At 41.2% G+C, this 15,578-nt stretch overlaps 1 protein-coding gene across 6 annotated transcripts in view; it reads left to right on the top strand.

Annotated features, from left to right (window-relative positions):
* ROBO1 (roundabout guidance receptor 1) overlaps window positions 1-15,272 on the top strand; it is a 1,469,611-nt gene extending 1,454,339 nt beyond the window's left edge. For all 6 annotated transcript variants that reach the window (XM_077294071.1, XM_077294068.1, XM_077294069.1 and 3 more), the window contains 3 exons: window positions 5,053-5,349; window positions 5,660-5,853; window positions 14,101-15,272. In XM_077294071.1, the coding sequence (XP_077150186.1) occupies window positions 5,053-5,349; window positions 5,660-5,853; window positions 14,101-14,115 (506 nt within the window). In that variant the 3' untranslated portion in view covers window positions 14,116-15,272. The remainder of the gene's footprint in view (window positions 1-5,052; window positions 5,350-5,659; window positions 5,854-14,100) is intronic.
* Window positions 15,273-15,578: the final 306 nt, after the last annotated feature.

Below are 15,578 nucleotides of genomic sequence, written 5' to 3'. Positions count from 1 at the left end.
CCACTAAATATTTAAAACTGGTACCTTCATATGTGACATAAGGGTCTAGGAGCTTCCTTAGGCCCCAGTGCTAAGCTAATTTATTTATAGAGATTCAAAAATGGAGGCAGCACACCATTCAAAGTGAAACAATAGAAGACCTTCTGTTTAATAGCCCATCACGGCGACGTTTTGGCTCACACTGAGCCTTTCTCAAGTGTGAGCCAAAACGTCGCCGTGATAGTCTATTAAACATAAGGTCTTCTATTTTTTTTACTTTGAACGGTGTGCTGCCTCCATTTTTGAATCTCTGTATAAGGATTGTTGCTTACCTCGGGGGCTTTGCACCCTATTTGCTTTTTTCTGTGCTGTTTTAACTTTTTTGATTTTTCTAATTTATTTGTATAAATGCCACTGCAATGTTATGTTATTTCCAGTTGTGGAATACTTTAATTTTCCATTACGAGCCCAAACAACGAGGGTGAGGTCAGACAATGTGGCTGGCTGCAGCAACAAAACTCCCATCTGCAGAGGTCAATCATCGCACAAGTTTGTTTCAAAATTGTGCAGCAATTGGTCACTATACGAGGGCAAAGTTTCTCCCATGTGGTCAACTGCATTGCCTGATCTAACCCTTACGAGATCATGACTTCACATGATGCACAAATGTTTTTTGCAATTATATTATATAAATATTTTCATTTTTATTATTTGTACCTGTTTATTGAAGCATCACTTATTTTTTTTCTGCCAAATTAATTTGCTGATCTACAGCTGCAGTACAATCACTCTGATGCAATATATAAAGTCAAACAGATGAAATGGCACATTTGAATAGAAATAGTTGTGCACATGACATTTCAAAAAAATGCTGAAAAATGCCACGAGTTTATTGAAAAATGTATTACTGGAGATAATCTGCTTACTGTAGCCTACTGCTCTGCAATTTGGTGGATCAAATGCATCCCTCTCTGGTCACACTCAGCGCTACCTTTTCATCTCTGAATAATAAAGATCCCTTTATTTATGGTCGGATCCAGCATCTATAATTCAGGATCCCTTTATTTACGGTCCTATCTGCAATGTATTATTCAGGATCGTTTTATTTATGGTCCGACCTGGCATGTATAATTCAGGAACACTTTATTTATGGTCTGATCTGGCATGTATAATTCAGGATCCATTTATTTGTGGTTGATCCGACATATCGAATTCTGGATCCATTTATTTATGGTTTGATCCATCATGTATAATTCAGGATCCATTTATTCATGATCCAATCCGACATGTATAATTCAGGATCCCTTTATTTATGGTTCGACACAGCATGTATATTTCAGGATCCCTTAAATTTATGGTCCAATCCCGCATGTATATTTCAGGATCCATGTATTCTTACTCGGTTCCCGGCGTGTATAATTCAGGATCCATTTGTTCATGGCCTGATCAGGCATGTATAATTCAGGATCCAATTTTTTGTGGTCCGATTCAGCATGTATATTTCAAGATCCATTTATTCATATTTGAATCCGGCATGTATAATTCTGGATCACTTTATTTATAGTCTGACAAAGCGTGTATATTTTAGGATCCATTTATTTGTGGTCCAACCCTCCCGGTATAATTCAAGATCCTTTTATTTGTGGTCTGATATGGCATGCATAATTCAGGATCCCTTTATTCATGGTCCGATCTGGCATGTATAATTCAGGATCCCTTTATTCATGTTTGGATCCGGCGTGTATATTTCAGGATCCATTTATTCAAGGTCCGATCGGGCGTGTATAATTCAGGATCCCTTTATTTGTGGTCCGATATGGCATGCATAATTCAGGATCCATTTATTTATGGTCTGACCCGTCATGTATAATTTAGGTCAACATTTCCATTGACCAAATGATATCCAAACAAATCTAAAGTGTTGTTTCAAGCTAATTTTGTGCAAATAAACTCGTAGTCCCTAATCGTCTTTCTTCATGCCGTCACACACAATATCGACCTTGGCTGAAAAGGTAATTCTTGTATTCCCGAGAGGGCATTGGAGGAAATGCAAACAGTAGGCTAATGTTTGAGGAAGAAAGCCCTTAATGAAAATGCCTCAGGTGGCGCACCTAGTTTTTATTAAACCTCCACACTTCTGCCTCTTCTCCCCTTCGAAATAAGAGCAATGAGGCAGCTCTCCTGGAAATTTATGTTCGGTACGTTTTCCTATTTTTTGTCATCTTGTCAGCCTTAGTAAATTTGCTGAAGGGGAAGCGCCGTCTCCTGCATCTCGCCTCGCCGGTTGCCTCTTAGCAACAACAATCTGATTAGGAATTTCATTACCAGTCAGCAATTTTTCAAAGAGGGGCATCATTTTCCATTATCATATGAAAGCTTAATATTATAGATCCTTATCAATGGCTACACAAGCAGTTTTTATGTTTTTTTTTTCTTTTCCCCATCTGAAAGTCTTAGACACTTGATGGACAAAAAAAATGACAAAGTGCCCAGCATGAGGAGCGCAAGTAATATTGGAATGAATGGTTGACCGGTATTATCAGTACCTTACCCGGAATCTACGTTCAGAGGTCTATATCTGAGATTAGACATCATTTAACAGAGACACGACTGTATACTTTGACCATATGGCTCCTCACCGGGTCGTGACTGTCAGTATGGCTACGATGTTGGAGATTTTACTGGTATCCTAATGATATTACAAGGGGAAGGCTTAGTAAGATTAGCTCAGTTAAGGAAAAAGTATATTTTTAAATATAAGAAAAAAATAACTTAGGCATGTTTTTTGATTGATATTACGGTAATAGAAATGACATTTGGAGTCACCTTAAAATTACACAGCAAAACTTATATATATGTACTATATATACACATATATGTTCAGTGTATGTATAAGTATTACTTTTTCTGTTTCTATCAGTGTAAACCTACTCACCATCACGTATAAAAACAATGAAAAAAATAGTGTATTTGTAACAAAAAAATCAAAAGTAAAAAGAAGCCGTCATGATGTATGCAGCTTTAAAGCAGTAAATTTGATAAATGCGAACAGTATAAATTGGGTCTTATTCAGCATATTGCCAAAATAGACTCCTGTTCCCTTCTAATGTCAGCGTTTCAATTAGTAGCCCAGTAATGTAGGTATAAATAGCAAATTTATGTCAAATTAGAAGCTGCTGTCGGGAGCTTATTTAGCTTTTATTCACACTAATGATCATTTGAATATTATAGGCTCGGTTATTGCAGTGCAGTGAAAATGAGCTACTGTGCTTTTTTTTATTTTTGGTTCTCTTAATGTTTTGTGGTTTATTTCAGTATAATTTTAGGTACTATTGATTGAAAAATGTTAGAAAGTTTTTACCTAAATTGACTCATCACATACTTGTGATAGTCAGGCACTCCAAGTAATGTACCCAGGAAGAGCGCGCACGGCAAGGGCAAGAGAAATAGTGTTTGGCTAAACAAATGTTTTACCGAGTGCAATCTAAATTGACCTTTAATGGCCTAAATGCTGCCTTATCAGAGATGAGCAAGAGCATGGATTTTCTACTTTAGCATTGCAACCGAGCTGGAGTCAATGGCTTTAAAGGGAGGGAGCCTGACAGGTCCAGTAAACAACCGGAAAAATATATATTATGGGCGGGGTCCAATTAGGTAGAAACCAAATAGAAAAAAACTCTTAAACTATAGCCTTTATTAAATCACACCTAAGACACTAAAAATGAAAACACTCTCAAAAATTGTGAAAAGAGAGTCAGCCTTTTTACAGTATTTTCTTTATATAATGAAACACATAGAAAAAAAGCCAGCTCACCGTTAGAAGCACAGGTGCGCGGAAGTCCGTCCTGGTTGACGTGGTTGTTGACAAATGAAAAAAAGAAAGGGATATCTTCCAGCTCCTTTGATATAAAGATGAATACTCCTTTATTTAGAAAATCTTTAAAATTTCCATGTGAGAATCCGGGACAATAAATGACAGATGAGCAGACAGACCTCTGTCTGCTCATCTGTCATTTATTGTCCCGGATTCTCACATGGAAATTTTAAAGATTTTCTAAATAAAGGAGTATTCATTTTTTTTTATCAAAGGAGCTGGAAGATATCCCTTTCTTTTTTATTATTTTCTTTATATGCAAGATTCCTTTTGACTAGTTGATAGGGTGTTGGTTTCCCAAAACTATTCGTCCGACTCAGCAAGTTATGACGCCTCTGTAGGCGTGATAAAATGATTTGCAAGAGCCGGTATGATTGCTAGCTCTCTGTGAATCTCAGACATGAACACAACTTTCTTGCCTATATGTCATTGCGCCTCTAAAGCCAGGTGTACGCTGCCCAGCTTCAGAGTCATGCTGCGAATCTCCAGACGCAAAGAAGATCTGTTATAGCTGCTGATCTTTGGCTCCTCAGTGGATGTCAGCCATCTTCTTTGTTCCTGGACATGCGCAGTTTGCCTCTGAAGCTCAGAAGCGTACACCCGGCATCAGAAGTGCAATGACATGTAGGCAAGAAAGTTGTGAACATGTGCGAGATTCACAGAATGCTGATGATGATGCTGGTGGGTTAGAGGGCATGGAGGAACTGTCAGGTTCCGTTTAAAGGAATCCAGTCACCTTAATCATGCTGCCCAAACCACAGGGCGCATGAATACCCAAGGCTGGCTGCACAATACCACAAGGATAGTACAACCATAGCAAGAGCTAAGACTAATTTAGTACCGCTGCTAGATAACTTCTTCCAGCACTGCTCGAGGTGATTGACAGGTCTATCTGAGAGTCTTGCCATTCACCCGCAGCCATGCTGGGAAAAGACAGCCATAGTTGGAGTTGAACCAGTCTTTTCTCTGGGTATAGTCTCAGCCAGATCTTTAAAGTATTACCTCTCAGAAATGTCAGGGCGTTTCATGGAACAATATATATCACTGTATTGTGCAGTCAGGCTCTGATTCCTGCTCCCTTTGGTTTGAACTTCATTAATAAGGTGAAAATGTCCCTTTAAATCAGAAAAAATAATAGAATTACAAATAATAGAATTTAAAGCTTACTAATTCTAAGTATTCCAATTATTTTTATGCAGATTTACCACCTCCGCCATTGCCACCTCCAGCAATCAAATCCCCAACTGGACCATCCAAAGCACAACTAGACATGCGTTCTGGCATGCCGCTAAAGTATACAACTGCCGAGCAAAGATTAGATAGACTAGCAGAGAGAAGAGGGGTAAACTACAGAGGAAGAGATGGAGCTGACAGCAGACAGCATGCAGAAGTCAGGACAAATTCTGGAGAGAGGAGGGAATCTGTGGATCAATTAGACGGGAAGATGAAAAGAGTGAAACAAATAAAGAGAGATGGGACACCAACAAAAACTCAAGGTACTGTATCCATTGTATTTTGTGTTTACCCGTTTATTCTTTGGAGTTATCTACTGCTAATATAACATGGGGTGGTGGTGGAGTTGGTGGTGAGTTGGTGGTAGTGGGGTTGTGTTGGTGGGGTGAGATATTTTTAAAAGATACTGTTCAGAGCAACTAATCAGGTTGGATTGTTCATTTTTATGTTGCCTTAGATCATTTAGAAATGTAGTCTAGTTGTGAGAGGAGCAGCTTGTAATTGTATTGTCCTTAATTGTACAAAGTCGTCAATCTTGACATTTCTCCTGAATCTTTTAATGTTTTTGTGCAGAGGACATCTTACCGTATTGTAAGCCAACATTTCCTATATCAAATACCCCTCGAGATCCTAGCTCCTCCAGTTCGATGTCTTCAAGAGGATCTGGTGGAAGACGGAGAACAGATCAAGCAGCAGGTCGTAGGAATGCTGCAGAGATGCAGTTGCTAGGGACTTATGAAAGAACCTTTGATGAAGATGAAATTGAGGTAGATAGAAATGTATTGTAAATTTTAATTTGCACAATGAAATCTCATTTACTGCTTTTTCCTTTTCAAAATAACTATTCCTTTCAAGTGGAGTTTTAGTTTGTATATTAAAAATATACAAAAAACACCTAAATATTAGGCTGTGTGCACACGTAGCAGATTTTTTGTGTTTTTTTTGCGGTTTTTCGTTATAAAAACGCTATAAAACCGCGAAAAAAACGCTCACACTAAGCATCCTATTTAATAGAATGCAATCCGCATTTTTTGTGGACATGCTGCGTTGTTTTCCTGAGCGGAATCACATTCCAGAAAAAAATGCAGCATGTTCATTAAATTTGCGGAATCGCGGGAATTCCGCACACCTAGGAATGCATTGATCTGCTTACTTCCCGCATGGGGCTATGCCCACCATGCGGGAAGTAAGCAGATCATGTGCGGTTGGTACCCAGGGTGGAGGAGAGGAGACTCTCCTCCACAGACTGGGCACCATATAATTGTGGGCACCATATAATTGTTAAAAAAAAGAGAATTAAAATAAAAAATAATAATATACTCACCTTCTGATGGCCCCGGAGTCTTCCTGCCTCTCAGCGGTGCACGCGGCCGCTTCCGTTCCTATAGATGCTTTGTGTGAAGGACCTGCGATGACGTCGCGGTCACGTGACCATGACATCATCGAAGGTCCTGCACACAAAGCATCTATAGGAACGGAAGCCGCTGAGGAGATCCGGGGCCATCAGAAGATGAGAATAACCTTTTTTTTATTTTTTTCAAATTCTATCTTTTACTATTGATGCTGCATAGGCAGCATCAATAGTAAAAAGTTGGTCACACTTGTCAAACACTATGTTTGACAAGTGTGACCAACCTGTCAATCAGTTTGACAAGCGATGCTACAGATCGCTTGGAAAACGCTAGCATTCTGCAAGCTAATTACGCTTGCAAAACGCTAGTGTTTTGCAGGAATATGCATGCCAATTCCGCATGCGATATACCCACGGCAGGAGTTGCAGAATTGCCGCAGAAATTTCCGCGGCAATTCTGCGACGTGTGCACTTAGCCTTAGAATTCCCAAAAATAATTCTCCTTACTTTCATGAGTTCCAAATGTTTTTTTCTGAGTTATTTAAAAAAATGCAAAATTTGATCCAAGAAGACACTGGCTTCTTGCTGATGTTATACATCAAGCTCTTCATTATTTAATTATATAGAAGTTAAAGATGTTGTCCATTGTCTTGTTTTTTAACAAACTGAGTAAAGATGAGCTGATCAGACAAAATTCTAATTCATCACTTTGCACGGATTATCCTGAGAAATTCAAATTACAGAATAGGTATTCTCCGTGAATTGAATGTCATTTATTAAGCTCTGGGGACTGTCTAGACTCAAGAGCATAATAAATGTTAAGATGTTAAAAATGAAAAAAATACTTATAGTCACCTCACTGCTCATCTTTCCAGCCTTTCCACTCCTTACCTGTTGTGAATTTGCTTTTTGCTCCCTCTAGTGGTTACTAGTTTTTTGACTCTGGTTTTTCTGTCATTCCTTTTATCCGCACCTGGGTCGTTAGTTAGGGGTGTTGCTATATAAGCTCCCTGGACCTTCAGTTCTATGCCTGGCAACGTAGTTATCAGAGCTAGTCTGCTGTGCTCTTGTCTACTGATCCTGGTTCCAGTTATATCAGCTAAGTCTGCCTTTTGCTTTTTGCTATTTGTTTTGGTTTTGTATTTTTGTCCAGCTTGTTCCAAATCTATATCCTGACCTTTGCTGGAAGCTCTAGGGGGGCTGGTGTTCTCCCCCCGGACCGTTAGACGGTTCGGGGGTTCTTGAATTTCCAGTGTGGATTTTGATAGGGTTTTTGTTGACCATATAAGTTACCTTTCTTTATTCTGCTATTAGTAAGCGGGCCTCTCTGTGCTAAACCTGGTTCATTTCTGTGTTTGTCATTTCCTCTTACCTCACCGTCATTATTTGTGGGGGGCTTCTATCCAGCTTTGGGGTCCCCTTCTCTGGAGGCAAGAAAGGTCTTTGTTTTCCTCTACTAGGGGTAGCTAGATTCTCCGGCTGGCGCGTGTCATCTAGAATCAACGTAGGAATGATCCCCGGCTACTTCTAGTGTTGGCGTTAGGAGTAGATATATGGTCAACCCAGTTACCACTGCCCTATGAGCTGGATTTTTGTATTCTGCAGACTTCCACGTTCCTCTGAGACCCTCGCCATTGGGGTCATAACAGTTTGCCAGGCCAGTATTAAATGTTTAATGCATTGCAGAAGAGGGATTATAAGAAAGAAGATTCTGAGTTTTTTTTTTCTTTTTCCCCTTTACCTCAGAGTGGCTATGCTTGCTGCAGACATGAATCTCCAGACCTTGATTACAAGTGTGGACCAGCTGGCTACTCGTGTGCAGGGCATACAAGATTATGTTATCAGAAATCCTAGGTCAGAACCTAAAATACCGATTCCTGAACTGTTTTCCGGAGACAGGTTTAAGTTTAGGAATTTCGTGAATAATTGTAAATTGTTTTTGTCCCTGAGACCCTGTTCATCTGGAGATTCTGCTCAGCAAGTAAAAATTGTTATTTCGTTCTTACGGGGCGACCCTCAGGATTGGGCTTTTTCGCTGGCGCCAGGAGATCCGGCATTGGCTGATCTTGATGCGTTTTTTCTGGCGCTCGGTTTACTTTATGAGGAACCCAATCTTGAGATTCAGGCAGAAAAGGCCTTGCTGGCTATGTCTCAGGGGCAGGACGAGGCTGAAGTGTATTGCCAAAAATTTCGGAAATGGTCCGTGCTGACACATTGGAACGAGTGTGCACTGGCCGCTAATTTTAGAAATGGCCTTTCTGAAGCCATTAAGAATGTTATGGTGGGTTTTCCCATTCCCACAGGTCTGAATGATACTATGGCACTGGCTATTCAAATTGACCGGCGGTTGCGGGAGCGCAAAACCGCAAATTCCCTCATGGTGTTGTCTGAACAGACACCTAATTCGGTGCAATGTGATAGAAAAACCGCAAATTCCCTCATGGTGTTGTCTGAACAGACACCTGATTTAATGCAATGTGATAGAATCCTGACTAGAAATGAGCGGAAAATTCATAGACGCCGGAATGGCTTGTGCTACTACTGTGGTGATTCTACACATGTTATCTCAGCATGCTCTAAACGTATAGCTAAGGTTGTTAGTCCTGTCACCGTTGGTAATTTGCAACCTAAATTTATTCTGTCTGTAACTTTGATTTGCTCACTGTCATCTTATCCTGTCATGGCGTTTGTAGATTCAGGTGCTGCCCTGAGTCTCATGGATCTCTCATTTGCTAAGCGCTGTGGTTTTACTCTTGAACCATTAGAAAATCCTATTCCTCTTAGGGGTATTGATGCTACACCATTGGCAGCAAATAAACCGCAGTATTGGACACAGGTTACCATGTGCATGACTCCTGAACACCGCGAGGTGATACGTTTCCTGGTTTTACATAAAATGCATGATTTGGTTGTTTTAGGGCTGCCATGGTTACAGACCCATAATCCAGTCCTGGACTGGAAGGCTATGTCAGTCTCAAGTTGGGGCTGTCGTGGTATTCATGGGGATTCCCTGCCTGTGTCTATTGCTTCCTCTACGCCTTCGGAAGTTCCGGAGTATTTGTCTGATTATCAGGATGTCTTCAGTGAGTCTGAGTCCAGTGCACTGCCTCCTCATAGGGACTGTGACTGTGCTATAGATTTGATCCCAGGCAGTAAATTTCCTAAGGGAAGACTGTTTAATCTGTCGGTACCTGAACATACCGCTATGCGTTCATATATCAAGGAGTCTCTGGAGAAAGGACATATTCGTCCGTCTTCTTCCCCTCTTGGTGCGGGATTCTTTTTTGTGGCAAAAAAGGACGGATCTTTGAGACCTTGTATTGATTATCGGCTTTTAAATAAGATCACTGTCAAGTTTCAGTATCCTTTACCGCTGTTGTCTGACTTGTTTGCCCGGATTAAGGGTGCCAAGTGGTTCACCAAGATAGACCTTCGTGGTGCGTACAACCTTGTGCGCATTAAGCAAGGTGATGAATGGAAAACCGCATTCAATACGCCCGAAGGTCATTTTGAGTACTTGGTGATGCCTTTTGGGCTCTCCAATGCGCCTTCAGTTTTTCAGTCCTTTATGCATGACATTTTCCGGAAGTATCTGGATAAATTTTTGATTGTTTATCTGGATGATATTTTGGTTTTTTCTGATAATTGGGATTCGCATGTGGAGCAGGTCAGGTTGGTATTTAAAATTTTGCGTGAAAATTCTTTGTTTGTCAAGGGCTCAAAGTGTCTCTTTGGTGTACAGAAGGTTCCCTTTTTGGGGTTCATTTTTTCCCCTTCTGCTGTGGAGATGGACCCAGTCAAGGTCCGAGCTATTCTTGATTGGACTCAGCCCTCGTCAGTTAAGAGTCTTCAGAAGTTCTTGGGCTTCGCTAACTTCTACCGTCGTTTTATCGCTAATTTTTCTAGCATTGTGAAACCTTTGACGGATATGACCAAGAAGGGCTCCGATGTAGCTAACTGGGCTCCTGCTGCCGTGGAGGCTTTCCAGGAGTTGAAACGCCGGTTTACTTCGGCGCCTGTTTTGTGCCAGCCTGACGTCTCACTTCCCTTTCAGGTTGAGGTGGATGCTTCGGAGATTGGGGCAGGGGCCGTTTTGTCGCAGAGAGGCCCTGGTTGCTCTGTTATGAAACCTTGTGCCTTTTTCTCTAGGAAGTTTTCGCCTGCCGAGCGAAATTATGATGTGGGCAATCGGGAGTTGTTGGCCATGAAATGGGCATTTGAGGAGTGGCGTCATTGGCTCGAGGGTGCTAAGCATCGTGTGGTGGTCTTGACTGATCACAAAAATCTGATGTATCTCGAGTCTGCTAAACGCCTTAATCCGAGACAGGCCCGCTGGTCATTGTTTTTCTCCCGCTTTGATTTTGTTGTCTCGTATTTACCAGGTTCAAAGAATGTGAAGGCCGATGCTCTTTCTAGGAGCTTTGTGCCTGATGCTCCTGGAGTCGCTGATCCTGTTGGTATTCTTAAAGATGGAGTTATCTTGTCAGCTATTTCTCCGGATCTGCGACGTGTGTTGCAGAGATTTCAGGCTGATAGGCCTGAGTCTTGTCCACCTGACAGACTGTTTGTCCCGGATAAGTGGACCAGCAGAGTCATTTCCGAGGTTCATTCCTCGGTGTTGGCAGGTCACCCGGGAATTTTTGGCACCAGAGATCTGGTGGCCAGGTCCTTTTGGTGGCCTTCCTTGTCAAGGGATGTGCGGTCATTTGTGCAGTCCTGTGGGACTTGTGCTCGAGCTAAGCCTTGCTGTTCTCGTGCCAGCGGTTTGCTCTTGCCCTTGCCTGTCCCGAAGAGACCTTGGACACATATCTCCATGGATTTCATTTCTGATCTTCCGCTATCTCAGGGCATGTCCGTTATCTGGGTGATATGTGATCGCTTTTCCAAGATGGTCCATTTGGTTCCTTTGCCTAAGCTGCCTTCCTCTTCCGATCTGGTTCCTGTGTTTTTTCAGAACGTGGTTCGTTTGCACGGCATCCCTGAGAATATTGTGTCAGACAGAGGATCCCAGTTCGTTTCCAGGTTCTGGCGATCCTTTTGTAGTAGGATGGGCATTGATTTGTCGTTTTCGTCTGCTTTCCATCCTCAGACTAATGGACAGACGGAGCGAACTAATCAGACTTTGGAGGCTTATTTGAGGTGTTTTGTCTCTGCTGATCAGGACGATTGGGTGACATTCTTGCCGTTGGCTGAGTTTGCCCTTAATAATCGGGCTAGTTCCGCCACCTTGGTTTCGCCTTTTTTCTGCAACTCTGGTTTCCATCCTCGTTTTTCTTCGGGTCATGTGGAGCCTTCTGACTGTCCTGGGGTGGATTCTGTGGTGGATAGGTTGCAGCAGATCTGGAATCATGTGGTGGACAACTTGAAGTTGTCACAGGAGAAGGCTCAGCGCTTTGCCAACCGCCGCCGCGGTGTGGGTCCCCGACTACGCGTTGGGGATTTGGTATGGCTTTCTTCCCGCTTTGTTCCTATGAAGGTCTCCTCTCCCAAATTTAAACCTCGTTTTATTGGGCCTTACAAGATATTGGAAATCCTTAATCCTGTATCTTTTCGTCTGGATCTTCCTGTGTCGTTTGCTATTCACAATGTATTTCATAGGTCCTTGTTGCGGCGGTACATTGTGCCTGTAGTTCCTTCTGCTGAGCCTCCTGCTCCGGTGTTGGTTGAGGGCGAGTTGGAGTACGTGGTGGAGAAGATCTTGGATTCTCGCCTCTCCAGGCGGAGGCTTCAGTACCTGGTCAAGTGGAAGGGCTATGGTCAGGAGGATAATTCCTGGGTGGTCGCCTCTGATGTTCATGCGGCCGATTTAGTTCGTGCCTTTCATGCCGCTCATCCTGATCGCCCTGGTGGTCGTGGTGAGGGTTCGGTGACCCCTCACTAAGGGGGGGGGTACTGTTGTGAATTTGCTTTTTGCTCCCTCTAGTGGTTACTAGTTTTTTGACTCTGGTTTTTCTGTCATTCCTTTTATCCGCACCTGGGTCGTTAGGGGTGTTGCTATATAAGCTCCCTGGACCTTCAGTTCTATGCCTGGCAACGTAGTTATCAGAGCTAGTCTGCTGTGCTCTTGTCTACTGATCCTGGTTCCAGTTATATCAGCTAAGTCTGCCTTTTGCTTTTTGCTATTTGTTTTGGTTTTGTATTTTTGTCCAGCTTGTTCCAAATCTATATCCTGACCTTTGCTGGAAGCTCTAGGGGGGCTGGTGTTCTCCCCCCGGACCGTTAGACGGTTCGGGGGTTCTTGAATTTCCAGTGTGGATTTTGATAGGGTTTTTGTTGACCATATAAGTTACCTTTCTTTATTCTGCTATTAGTAAGCGGGCCTCTCTGTGCTAAACCTGGTTCATTTCTGTGTTTGTCATTTCCTCTTACCTCACCGTCATTATTTGTGGGGGGCTTCTATCCAGCTTTGGGGTCCCCTTCTCTGGAGGCAAGAAAGGTCTTTGTTTTCCTCTACTAGGGGTAGCTAGATTCTCCGGCTGGCGCGTGTCATCTAGAATCAACGTAGGAATGATCCCCGGCTACTTCTAGTGTTGGCGTTAGGAGTAGATATATGGTCAACCCAGTTACCACTGCCCTATGAGCTGGATTTTTGTATTCTGCAGACTTCCACGTTCCTCTGAGACCCTCGCCATTGGGGTCATAACACTTACCATCACCCATTTACCCCATATCATGGCTTCTGATGACCTCTGAAATACTGGGCCTCTCACACCAGGCCCAGCTCTATTGAGGCCGTAGAGGGTTCTATGCAAGTGCATGAAAACCAGATGGGTGAGTGGTAGGGTGAGAATAAGGATTTTATTTATTTTTTAACCTTTTTATGTTCAGTCATGGTTTAGAAAAAATGGTGGCCACCATTTTGATAAATCTACACAATGGGCCTCTTCACAGGAGGTCGTATCTCTCCAGACCCCAGAGACTTTCAGTTTGTGGAGAATTAATTTTCTGTTCATAAAATTTCCTGGTAAAATCTGCTTAATTTGGCGTATTTGAATCTCATCGAATCCGTTCATCTCTACTAATGACAACTATATGATCATGTACATATGTAAACGCAAAGTTGCAGATTTATGAAACATGGAATAATTAAATTAGGAAATTTTGCACTATACATGACCCCAAATTTATTCCTTTGCATCCATTATATTTTCGAAGGGCAAAATGATTGTCAGTAGATGACTATCAACTTATTTTTTGTATTAAGTAGAGATGAAAACTGATCCAAAGCGGATTCCCTTCTCGTCTTTTATCAGCCTGTCTGGTTTAGCTTACATAATAGATTATCTGTGATTAAGACCGTTACAGCGATTTCAGATCACATCTTCGTTTTCTGCCACAGTGAACACAACACGAAAAACAGCTAAAGTCTTTTTGAAATAACGTCTTAAGACTTGTGCAATTTAATTTCCTGCTCTTAAATGTTTCTCCCACTGTTCTTAATTGTAGGCATAACAGAAACCGCAGCTTAACTTAATAAATCATACCATGCAAACTGAGATTGTATCATTTTTGGTTCATTACAAAAATGAATTGAATATCCATGGGAATTGAAATATGTTCTATTTTTTGCACGGGCATTAAAATGACTCTTGGGAAATTGATAAAGAACATTGGATGGAAAGAATTATACATTCAAACTGTTCGTGTAATTTTTGTGTTTCAGGAAACGGAAAGTTGAAGAAAAAAGATGGATATGATGGATATGCTATCAGATAGTAAATCCTTCAAGATGCCTCAAGATGAATGACGTTATGCCAGAGATGCTGTTCAGTGCAATCAGATTATACATGTTCCTTCATTTTATACCCATGATAACAGCTGAACACATTTTTGCTTCATTTGTTTACACTCTCTTTGTACAAGACCACCTTGACATTTACCTCTACCCCAAAAAAGCAGCACTTACCCCTGGCACCTTCTTACAGCTTGGCCAACATGGCAAGTTATAGCGTCTCGGGGGTATTGGTGCCAAGAACGCTGCTTTCATAAAACAGACAGCAGAAGGTGCCAAGACTGGAATCTAAAGCTTGTTGCCTATTAAACTGCTCACGTCTGTTGACTATCAAGCCCAATGATGAAGTGGCGCGGAGCGTTGCTTGTGAACCACCAAAGCACCGATGTCCATCCATAGTTTTAAACAACCACTCAGACAATGAAAATCCATTCACAAACGTCCACCATTTTCTTGGCTAAGCATTGGGTTGCGTCATTTGAAAACGCATTTAACCAAGGATGTTTTCATTGTAGTCCTGAAATTACTGTCCAGCAGTATTGACCTTCATAAACCTAGGTATAAAAAACAATATGGAGGTGATTTCATTGTAAATATGTACTTTTTTCATACGTTCCTGTGGTACTCGTCTCCCCCCATGTCCATCATTAAAAGTATCTTTGGTATTACATCCTATTGATTACGTGGAAGTCAAGCCAGATAAATACCTGGTGGTCTTGGGATACATGAAAATGAAATCTTACAGAAAATCATTTATTTTTCCATTCAACAACATTTGTAGGAAAAAAAACAAAACAAAAAAACAAAACAAAAAATGTAACATTTGTAATAAACACCTAGTAAGAAACTGCTAGCGCTATTTGGTTATTAATTGATTGACACGTCTTTACGGAGTCAATACACAGTCAAGAAAAAAAAAGAAAAAAGAACAATAAGTGCCACTTCAGGAGATTTGGTTTGATATGATTATTTTGTAATGCACTGTTTTGTTGGTTTTAAAAGCACAATCACTAAACTTTATTTTTAAACCATTGCAACTATTAACCTTTTTTTGTCTTTTTGAAAACTGTTGAAAAAAAATCATTATTATTATTTTTAATGCGATTTTGTTTATGCTGACTTTATTGTTAGGCCGTTTTCGACATTAACAGGATGAAACATATCTTGGGTTTATCTCTTGTCTCAAACGATAAGCTGTCTCATCTTTTCTATCATTACTGGCTAAGGAAAATCCTTTTTTTTTTTCCTAGAATTCTTTTTGCACATTTACTAATGCATATTTGTACCATACGGGGCACTTAATACACTGTATTTTAGCTTATAAATTCTAAATCAGTAAGGGAGTTGAAAATCAGTAATACAACGACTTTAGTGGAGTAATTAATATTTTATTTTGTGCTCGATTTCAG

Source organism: Ranitomeya variabilis, chromosome 3 (assembly GCF_051348905.1).
Source record: "Ranitomeya variabilis isolate aRanVar5 chromosome 3, aRanVar5.hap1, whole genome shotgun sequence".
Classification (NCBI taxonomy): Eukaryota; Metazoa; Chordata; class Amphibia; order Anura; family Dendrobatidae; genus Ranitomeya; species Ranitomeya variabilis.
Note: the sequence above shows the minus strand (reverse complement) of the source record. Positions and strands in the feature narration are given on the sequence as shown.